The sequence below is a fragment of the Ursus arctos genome, unplaced genomic scaffold (genome assembly GCF_023065955.2).
Source record: "Ursus arctos isolate Adak ecotype North America unplaced genomic scaffold, UrsArc2.0 scaffold_14, whole genome shotgun sequence".
NCBI classification, from domain to species: Eukaryota; Metazoa; Chordata; class Mammalia; order Carnivora; family Ursidae; genus Ursus; species Ursus arctos.
In genome coordinates this window covers 39241458-39252588 of record NW_026622808.1, presented here as the reverse complement: position 1 = coordinate 39252588, position 11131 = coordinate 39241458, and the positions used below count along the sequence as shown (strand labels likewise).

General features: G+C 48.6%; 1 protein-coding gene across 2 annotated transcripts in view; it reads left to right on the top strand.

Annotated features, from left to right (window-relative positions):
• The first annotated feature begins 358 nt into the window (after positions 1–358).
• IL17RD (interleukin 17 receptor D) overlaps positions 359–11131 on the top strand; it is a 67298-nt gene continuing 56525 nt past the window's right edge. For both annotated transcript variants that reach the window (XM_044384937.3, XM_026501076.4), the window contains exon 1: positions 359–550. In XM_044384937.3, coding sequence (XP_044240872.2) covers positions 425–550 — 126 coding nt within the window. In that variant the 5' untranslated portion in view covers positions 359–424. The remainder of the gene's footprint in view (positions 551–11131) is intronic.

The window sequence follows — 11131 nt, the reverse complement described above, 5'->3', positions numbered from 1 at the left end:
ATTTTTAAAACCATTATTATTATATTCTTTGTGTTTTCCTGAATTTTTCGCTGGGAGCAGGCATCACTTGGACAAATCCCTTGGATTAAAAAAAAGACCTGTCAGGTGAAGGGAAAAAAAACTGCAGCTCCCGGTTCCTCAGTGGAGATTCGGGGTGTGGCCATAGTTGGGGGGATGAGGGGGTGGGTTACAGGGCGGGGCGGGGCCAAGACGTATGGCTGGGCTGGAGGGGCGGGGCCAGAGCGCTAAAGTCGGGGCTGGGGGCGGGGCCCGGAGAGAAGGGGCAGGGCGCGGGCCGGCAGCGCATGCTCAGTGGTGCGGCCAGCTCCGCCGCCGCCGCCGCCGGCGCCACCGCCCACTTGGGGCTGGCCAGAGGCAGGCAGTCGGGGTGCAGAGTAGGGTAGGGCTGGGCGAGCGCACGGCCATGGCCCCGTGGCTGCAGCTCTGCTCCGTCTTTTTCACGGTCAACGCTTGCCTCAACGGCTCGCAGCTGGCCGTGGCCGCGGGCGGCTCCAGCAGAGCGCGGGGCGCGGACACCTGCGGCTGGAGGGTAAGGAGAAACTTCTTTTCGTCCCCAAAAGCGCGGCGGGCGCGGTGCGCACAGGTGCTTGCGGGCAGCCGAGCGGGTGCCGACGTGCCTGCCCTACGCGGAGTCTGCGGCAGGGCTGGGATCCCCGCTGCTCCCGCCCTTCTTCCCTCCCGGGGCGCGCGTCCGCCATCCCCGGCCGGGATGAAAGGGGCCGCCCGACCCCCGGCTTTGTGTTGCTAATGAGGCGCGGCCACTGGCCGGGGTCCGGCTCCCAGAGGGCGGGCGAGAGGGGCGTCCCGCGGCGGGCGGGAGAAGGGCGCCCCACCCTTTGTTTCCGGACCTGTACCTCCTTCGCCCCAAGGCTGGGATGCTCAGAGCTGTCCGAACTGGGGGCGCTTTGGAGCAGGAGTGGCCCTGTAGTCCACTCCTCCAGTCCACAACTCTGCAGAGTCCCGGGACTGCCGGAGTGGGGACCCGGAGCGCTGGGGAGGGATGCGCCCCCTCTCGTGGCTGCATTGTTCCTTCTAGGCTGGGCCGTCTTACCCCACTTTCACCCCACCCCCGATTCCTGACTTGCTGGGAAATTTTGCTCCCCGTTCAGCCCTTCGTCTGGCAAATGGTCTCGCGGATGACCTACACCCCCTCTCCCTGGCCCCAGCTTGACTTGCCGGTATTTTTCTAGGCCAAAGGCAGGCATGAGTTTGTCACCTCGGTCAGATGCTCCAGAGGAGACTGGAGAGGTGCACAGACTTAGCCTTGTGTTTGGAGCCTTCTCCCAGTAAACGAGCACTTTGATGCTGTCCGGGCGTAGGGTGGAGGGGGGGGGCGGTGTGCGCGGGGATGCTGCGGTCCCCAGTCCCCACCAGGGTTCCTGGGCTTGGGCGGCCCCAGGACCCGGAGACTGCATCTGTCTGCCGCGCACCTCCCACCCAAGCGGGAGGGTGGCCAGGCGTCAGAGCATTCAAGGCCTTTAGACTTGTGGAGGGCTTTGTGAGGGCTTTGCACTCAAGCAGCCACGGACGTGACCTTGGCTCTGCTCCTGGGCTCCAGTTTCTCCACCTGAAAAATGGGAATAAATGGGGATTTCCTAGTTATCCCAGCACTGTTGCGCTGAGAATTGGGTCCTTTACTTGGAATAAGGTTGACTCACCTCTTCTGGGATGTTCTGAATGGCCTCAGCACAGTCAAGGCCTAGGACCTGGCACCCTTTTAGAGTCGCAGGCTGGTGCTTTCAGCTCCCTTGTCCCACATTCAGAGAAACACAGTGCAGAAAACCAGGTATGAGCCAGGCAGCTGGGTTATCTTCAAACCTAATAGCCGCACTATAGAGAGCTATAACACACCCTCCCACCACCAATCCCATAGTGAATATAACTATTCCTGTTGGAGTAAAACATCACATTTTCTTACCCTGTCCCATTTTAGTAAAATACCACAATTACTATTTTTTAAGATACCAAGTTTTTCCCAGTTTTTAGATCAAAAAGTTTACCTTAAGGCTATCTCCTATTGACTTATTAATCTTGCTAAACTTTTTGGATCTAAGTGGATGTTTTGGCTTTTGAATAAAGAGCATCACATGCATTTTATTCTGAGTTTACATATGACAGCAAAGGTGGATCGGTCCAAGTTGCTATTTTTCTGCAGGTGGCTTCACGTATCAGTTCACAAAGCTTGTGAAGTTTTAATGCTTCAGGTATAATAGTGGCCCAAAGGAGCCAAGCTGATGGTTTTGTTCTCTATGCCTGTGGGAATGTGTTCATTTCCCCTGACTGTGCACCCCTACTCCGAATTAATGATGGCCCCTGCCCCAGAAGCCTCACACTCAGGCTGACCTCTTTTCTCCCACCACAACTCCTAGTTGGGGGTGACCTTCTCAACAGCTTTTACCTTGGTCTAACTAATTCTCTCCTTGGGTCCCTTCTTTGAATGAGCATGGAAGCCTCTGGGCCATCTCCCAGATTCTACATTCTTCCCAACCTGCTGCATGGCTCCTTCCCTCCTGGACTTCTTTTTGGTGCATCTGATGGAGCCATCCCCAACCCCTCTTGCCCACCTGCCTTGCGTACCTACCTTTCCAGCCTGTCCCTAACTTTGGTGCCCTCTGTGCTGTTGAGGCATGCTTTCTCTGCTCCTATGATGCCTTTTCCTTCCCCTGAGAACCTTGTGCTTTTCCTAAGACTCAGCTCAGGTGATACCACCTCCAGGAAGCCCTCCCTGAATGCCATTCCCTTTGCTTTGCCTTCTCACACAGGTCCTTGCGCTTTAGTTCTCACCACACTACGCTGTTAATATTTGCTCACAACTATGTCTTAGGACAGTTTTCTTTAGCCAGGCACTTAACCTCATCTTGGTGGCCTCAGAGCCTGTAAATCTTGACTGAGCCCAATTAGACCCTGTAGCCTTCCTACTAAGTCCTGTATTAGGTAATGATTTTAGTAAGTGGGTGGAGAGATGAGAGCACTGGTGTCCACTCCACAGCAGGCTTTTGCACATGCTGTTCCTGTCTGTGTTCCTTTTCTTTACACCTCAGCCTCCCTTCTCTGCTCCAGCAGCACTTCCTGCAGGAGGCCTTCCCTGCCAGCACTTCCCTACATTGGGTCTTCCAAATGTTGCTCTGTCAGAGGACTGGCCAGTGAGTGCTGGTGTACAGTGATTTGGGCCTTTGATTCATGTCAGAGTCCCCTACCAGGTGGTGGGTAGTCAGCTCATAGATGTTGGTCTCAGTTCTGAGGTTGCTTACAGTCTAGTTGGGGCCATGCAGACATGAAAGAAGGGTTGATTATGTGTGACTCAAACAGGAGACGCCTTCCCGTGGGTCTTGGTCACATGGAACCTGAGAGGGGGACAGCAGGGTGGAGACGTGAGCCCTGCAGGATTTGGGTGCTGCGGAGGAACTGAGCAAATGACCCCCTTGATCTCCAGGGAGCATTTGTTCCAGGAACTCTTGCCCCTGCAGCAGTGTGTGTTTTCCCAGGACTTGCAAGGTGACTGCAGCCAGCTAACCTTCAGCAGCTTTTCTAACACACCCTTTGGGGAGGCTCTCTGAGGAGCTGGCCTGGTTTAAGTGGTCAGATTTCACAACCTTCCTATTATTAGTGGGGCAATTAAGGGGCCGATACCATCTTGAACACAGCTCAGTGTTTTAGAAATGAGTTGTGGGCACACTTCCTTGACTACTTAAAAACAAAAATCTCTTAGGGCCCTTGCCAGGTAAAGTTGCTCTTGGAGTAATAAATACAGTTTTCCCAAAGAAATAACAATTTCTAAAGCTGGCATCCTCATTTACACTGGATCTCAACTGTTGCTTCTTGATAGTGGGATGGTTGTTTGTGATGGGTAACTTTCTATCAACTGCGCTGAGGTTTTTTCCCCTCTATAAATTGCACTGAGGTTTTTTTCCGTCATCTTGCTGTTTGTCCGAAATACACTGATGGAACAAAGAATTAGGCATCGGCTCCCACAGGTTTTTATTTTGTGGCGTTTCCTGCAGTGGAGAAGGACAGAACAAGAAACGCCTTCCTCCCTAAACGGGGTTCAGCTTCTCTGGTCTTTTATCTCTGAAACAAATGTCTACCCTGCAAAAAAAGCCTGCTCCTTCAGGAATTCAGGAAGCCAGAATGCTGGCATCGTCTTTACAATGAAGTGCAAGTTTCCCATTTAAGGCAAATACTTCATCTCAAAAGGTAGGAAGGAATAGGGTGGTACTTGGAAAAGAAGAAGTTCCAGCTGGTTGAAATTTAGGTCCTGATAAAAGTCCAATCCAAGAACTCTCCTTGGCTGTGGGCCCAGGCATGTTTATTTGATTCTGAATTGGATGCGTTTTCATTCACTTGCAGCTTATGGCTCCCTAGCCTGCATCTGGTTTGCCTGTCTTGTGGCCATGTCTTCCATGTTATATATGCTCTCGTGTCTCTTACAGAATTCTTGGTTAAAAAGTGACTCAGCCCTGGTTGACACATTTTTCAGAGAGACATTTTTATAAGAACCGTGGTGCTTTCCTCCAGCCTGTTTTGCCGTATTAATTGGGAATCCTTCTGGCCCGGGTCCATCTCTCTTGAACAGCCCTCCCTTCTCTCCCCTCCCCCATCCATCTCACTGACTCCCCGCCCCCCCCCCCCCCAGCCCCTGCAGTGCCTGGGGCATTGTGCTAGTTGTATTAACAAGGGGATACAGCTGGGTGAATGAGACCAGCAAGAAAGTACCGTCTGTGGACCCTTTCCCTCTGAACACAATTTCTCAAAGTAAAGTCTAGGGGCTTCCAGTATCAGGATTGTCTTGGGAGCTCGTTAAAATGCAGATTCAAGGCTAATGCGACCAGAATGGGAGTGAGATGGGGGTTCAGCAACTGGCATTTTAACAAATTCCTCTGATGCTCTCTCAGTGATGAGAGCCATTGCTTTAGGAGACAGGACTTCCCCCAGGCCAGAGAAGGGGGAGAGAAACCACACTCTAAGCATTTAAAATCAGAGTTTGACTTTAAATTACTTCCCTGTATTTAGAAAGGAAGTGGAGACTTTGTCAGAGCCCTGAACAGTGAAAGGGGTCAGGCTGGCTGAGGGGGATCCAAGGGAGCCAGCTGGGCAGGGCACCCTGATTTGGGAGGATGACTTTAGCCTGGGGTTGAAGGGGAGGCCAGGAGTAAAGGCGACCCTGACGCTTCCATGGGTTCCTCCCCAGAACAGCTGGGCTTGTCTGGAAAACAGTCTCAGGAAAGAGCAGGGAAGGATCCAAATCATATTCTCCGCAGTTCAAACCTTACCAGTGTCCCTACAAAGGAAAGAACTGCTAATGCTTTTGTAAGTCTTTATTTTAAGTTGAGTATTTTTCATGCTTCATTTGGCCTAAAATGTGTGTGTGTTTAAGCTTTTAGACCCTCTTTTCCCCTCATTGGTCCCTGAGCTTTTTCACATACCATGCCCAGCAGATGTCTGCTGCTGCTGAGGCCACCCCATCAGCAATTAATTCTACCTTTTCGTTTCTCACTGCCTCTTGTGTCTGCCTCTGATGGATGGGCTTTTAGGCTTCTGGAGGCTTGCCCCCCCCCCCATTTGTAAGAGTGTGGGGCTGAGGCTGGGGGCTCAGGTACCCCTAGAAGCTTGATAGCCTGGGGTGGGGAGACAGTGCCCTTGGAGGAGACCTTTCTCTTGCACTCTGCCCTGCCAGCTGAGACCTTTTATGTCTCATATCTCCCCCAAATTTGGAGGTCCCCTGCCCTCTGCAATCTCAGGGGGCCTGTCTGTGCTGGTGCCACAGGCCCCGTCTCCCAGTGGCTTGACTTGCTCGTCCGGTGGGAGGCAATGTCCTCCCGGGCAGTGTTTGTCTTGGCTGCTGGGACATTCTGAATGGTCCTGACACACGATTAGGTGACTGATGGCCCCACAACACATTGTCTTCTCCAGGGCCCGGGGCCCTTTGAAGCTCTTCCCTGTGGGAAGTAAAGAGACTATTTGCTCTATTAAAATGCCTTGGAATTTCCTCTGTTTAACCACAGGCCACTTCCTCTCTGCCACTCTAAACCCGGCAGGGCCACTGGCTGATTGAAAAGACACAAGCCCAGGAGAGAGCACATCCTATTGAAACAGATCGTCTTACTGCAAATTAAAGCTGGCAAATCTCTAAGAATAAACCAAATCTAAGGGGGGAAATCCTAGAGATGGCTCGTTATCTTGCTCAAAATTTAGCAGGTAGATGTAATTCACACTTGAAGTCCTGAGTGCATCATAGATTACTTCTTTAAAATTTTTTAAGAAGGGAAGTCGACATTATAACCAAATCAGTGTGTTCTGTCTACACTGGCAGGTTAAAGTCCTGCAATCAAGTGGATTTTTCATCGTGTGAGTTGGAAAGTCTTTATTATCTGGGAAGAGCGTGATATCTATTCATAGAAAACCATAACAGGCTTATTCTCTCCTTGCAGATTCTGTCTGCTGGTTTTATGGGCTCAGAAATCCCAAGTAAGAAGTGTGCAGCCTAAATAAAACCGAGAATATCTCTGGGGAGACTGTCCCTCACCCTTTCCCAAGCAGTAACTGGGAAAGTTTAATTAACAACAGCCAGGCGTGAAACTAAAAATTACCTAAGTAACAAACACCAAACATTTAAACCCTGTGTGTACCCTCTTTTTGTGATGGGGCCTAAAAAAGGAATAACTAGCTGGTTTCTAATGGAGACTAGTATTTTAACATTTACAACTTCATTGTTCAAAGCATCTGTGATAAAAAGGGCTTCCCTTTGCTTTGGTTCCTTGTTTGGAAATGTTGGGGGAAGGTGGATGTAGCTAATTAAGGCTACAACATTTAAAGGGGGGACTTAATAGGTACCAGCTGTCCTCAGCAAATCACTGGGTGGATGACAAAATAAAGATGTGATGTGAACACGCATGTAATTCTCTTCTAAAACGGAAGTTGGCCTATAAATTGTCTGATTTAATAGCATGAATGGAAACGACCTCCATTTCAAAAACTGTGCACTTTTAAGAAGCATTGGATTTATAGTGAACCTAATGGTAAAATGTCTTATTTACATAAAGCTAGTACCTTTAGAGTTGAAAGGGCAGTAGATAGCAAGTATTGTTGGACATTTAATAAATTGTAATTTCATTGTATGTTACTTCATTCCAAAACTGAACATTAATCACGAGGGTTTTTCATTAAAATTGCTACATTGTAGGGAAGGTTGCTTGAACTTATCAGGAATGTCCTATAAAATTGAAGCGGCAACTTTGAAAGGGAATGGAAATTGATAGCATTAATTAAATGTTTGGATGGATATTTACATTTCACACATTAAATGAATACTTCAGATGAATCCTTTTGAAATCATGAAGGATTAGGCTTTAAATATAATCTTTTTAGATTTAAAAATTTTATTTCCTTAAAAACTAGGAGTTTTTCCAAGTGTTCTGTTTTGTCAGTTTTGTAGAATGACACCCCTCCCCCCAACCCCCCCCCCATTGAATGGTAACCCTTTAAAATATGCTGGCTGCGGCCCCAGACTTCTGTTCTGAGATGGGGTAGAGGGAGGGTTTCCTTGGAACGAAGAAGTGCATTTTCCTGAGACAGGCCATATGGTTTAAAAACTCTTTGTGATTTTATTCTGTCCAGGTGATTTCTGGTTTCTCCTCTCCTGAAATGGCCCCCGTTTTACCAGAGGGAAATGCAATGTAATCCAGACCGATGCACAAGCAGTCAGCACTAACAAGTGTGAGCCCTGCTGAGTGACAGTTTGTCGCTGCCTTTCTCTGGAGTGGGCACGTTGGCTCTGGGTGGGGCACAGGCACTCACATGGTCAGGATTTATCGTGACTGCTCAAGATCTGAAGTTCGAGAAGACTAGTCTGGAGTGAGGACGTAAGACATGGTTTTTTGGGCAGTGACACTGTGTCAAGTCTTGGTGTGGTTTTGTAGTTTACTTTCCAGGGAAAAGACAAAGACGGTAGGACCAGGCCCTCTCCCCTGTCTGCAGTGGCTCCCCACCCAGCTGGGGCTGCAAGAAAAAGGCCCAGAGTCAGGGAGGTGCAGGAAGGATTCCAAGGTACAAGGAACTCTCTGTCCTCTCTCTACACCTCCCCACTCCTTCCAGAGAAACACGAACCACATTCCTGCTGCTCCTCAAACTAGAACATTCTGCCTATGCAGTTGCCAGTGTGAGAAGCAGCGTAATGATGTACCAGTGCCTGAGGTGCTGCTTGACACCTTTGGAAAGCTGGCTTTTTAGCCCTTGTCCCCACTGGTTCCCAGTAATTCTGGCTTCCTGGTCTGCCTTAGTTTCCCCTGCTTTGGAGGAGGCTCACCTTTCTCTATGAGGCTTCTCCACATCGTGCTCCCCCTCTCCTGGCCTCCCCATGTGAATTTCACCTGTGCCAGAAAGCCTGCATGCAGTAAAGTCAGACCCACCCCATCATGCCTCCAGATTTAGTGAGAATGCATCCAGCCTTTTGCAGTGATGATTGAAGAAGAGGAAACTTGATTCGTTTATGAAGAAGAAACTTAACTCGGATGGTTCAGAGGAAGCTTAGAAGAAGGGGTTGAATGGCCGAAGAAGGCGGCTCCCCTCTGTAGGTGGAACCAGGAGGTGGAGGGATCCTTTGAAAGAAAAGTGTGACACAAAGAATGAAGTGGCAAAGCTGAGGGAGGGTGGTTCTTTGCACGGGGTGGGGACAGAAGGCCGAGGATGTAGGTTGGGTTGTAGGTAGGCCTTGAATTTTGTCTGCGTGCACCTGTCACGAAGCATGAGGCTTGACGGGTCTCTCCAGCAGATGAATCGTTTGATAAGAGTGACCCTCAGTGGCCATTTCTCCATTCAGTGTGAATTTGGTGCTTTCTCTGTGCTGGGCCTGATTTCTGGAGCTTCAATTAAACATGGAGACAAGTTGGACGATGTAATAGCAACATGACCACCCTGTTTGAAATAGCAACCTGCCCTCTTTACCTCACTTTGTTTTTCTCCACAGACCTTTTCACCGTGAGACACCCATGGTGTTTTCTTTTTTTTTTTTTTTTTTTTTTTTTATTAATAATGATTTTTTATTATATTATGTTAGTCACCATACAGTACATCCCCGGTTTTCGATGTAAGGCTCGATGATTCATTAGTTGTGTATAACACCCAGTGCACCATGCAATATGTGCCCTCCTTACTACCCATCACCGGTCTATCCCATTCCCCCACCCCCCCCCATGGTGTTTTCTTGTCTATCTCTCGTCTGTTTCCCCCACTGCAGTGTCCACGGCCTGAGGCCAGAGCCCGTATCTATTTTGTTTCCTGCTGCATCAGGAGATCAGGGGTGGGCATATAGTAGGTTCTCCCTGAATGTTCCTTGAATGACCAAGTGCCCTGCAGGAAATCACAGTCAGTGATGAGAATGATGGTGGCACATATGGATGATCTCAGGGGTTCTCTCTGCTGAGGTGACCTGGAAGGTGAGCAGCTGTCATACAGATATCCTCTGAAGTCCTGTGGTTTCTTACATTTTCTTGACATTCGTGCATCACGTGGCATTAGGTGCTCCGAGTTAGCATAAAATATGTTCCACCTCGTCACATCATGGATTACTGGCACCAGTAAACTGCCGGGCTGCAGGATGGTCCAGGGGATGACTGAGGTGGTGATCGGGCCGGGATTGGATGGGGACCGCACCTTGTAAAGTGTTGGTTGCTTCAAGAGGAGCTGTCTGGACTGTGCAATTTACGCTGCACCGTGGATAAAAAAAATGTACAAAGTTACTATCCAGTGCTAACTGTGCTTCCTGGTTTTGGACTTGATGAAATGTCTCGTTTTGTTTCATCCCCTCTGGTTGTGAGCACGTTCCGTTTTCTGAAGTCACTAGATGGTCCATCCAGAATCAAAAATGCTCTCTGCCTTCTTTCCAGGGCTGTGGGTTTGCTGGCCAGCTGTAGTAATGAGTTTTTGCCCGGCTTTGATTTCCATGGCTTGCCTCCCTGTGGGAGGAACTAGATATTTCTGATCTTACCTCTGCTCATATTCAGATCCAGCCAAGCAGTCAGTGACTTCCCGGGCTTTTTTGTGGAAGACTGTGGGAAAGGTCCTGGTTGGCTGGCTATGAATTAATGAAATCCTTAGAAGGCTTCACTAAAGATAGCTCCTGTGGTTTAAAAAAAAATAGCATTGCCTTTTTAATTTGAGAAAGAGGTCATGGAGTTTTACCGAAATTAAGCAGAGAAAATGCAACATCTGGTTGTGCTGTCCAAAGGCTGCTTCAGGGCGGTGGGAGCCGTGGGTTCCCAGTGTCTGACTTGCCCAAGGTGACAGTCACCCAGGTCCCTCCTAAGGCTGCTTTGGACACACTGCCTCTCTCATTGTTCTCCTCCCTGGGTTTTGAAGTCCTCAAGAGACAGAAATTCTACCCCCACATCTTTACACTTGAGCACATTTCCCATTTACTGAGCTTTCTTCCTTTTACTTAAAGGGTCACATGTTTTTTTTTTGTTTTTTTTTTTTTTTTAAGTGCATAGTTTCGAGTTGGTCAAGACTAGTGTAATTATTGCTTTTATCTCATTAAAGAAAGATGAGGGTGGATAATGGGGGGAGACTTTGGGCGGAAGGCAGGGGGGTTTTAAAGAGCTGTTCTAAAAAGTTTTTAAATTAGTAGGCTTTCTGACATGAGAAAGAGAATGATAAATTGCAGGAGAAGAGTTTTAGGGAAAGGCGTGAAGCGGCTTTTCAAGGACCTATGACTTTTTAAAATCAGAAACACGAATGTCTTAAATGTCTGCTGTGTGCACATTCCCAACCCCCTTGCCCAGTTAGGTGAATAATGTCATATTATTATGTTTTTTACATCTTATTTTTATTCTAGACCTATGCTGTATTAAGACTTATGTAATTTTCCTTTAAAAAACACTAATAATATTTTGGGCATATATTTTCTGAAACTAAACAGGGAGGTGAAATTATTGCTGCGTAGCACACCCTGCCCCCCACCAGCCCAACAGGTGGCTGGTCCCTGGTACCTGGGCTTATCTTTACTATACTTTCTTGCCCATATTTTGGATTCTGAAAATTTTCAAGCCTATAGAAAAGTTGAAAGCACTGTAAAATGAGCACCTGTTTCCCCTTTGCTGGGAGTCACCAATTGCTT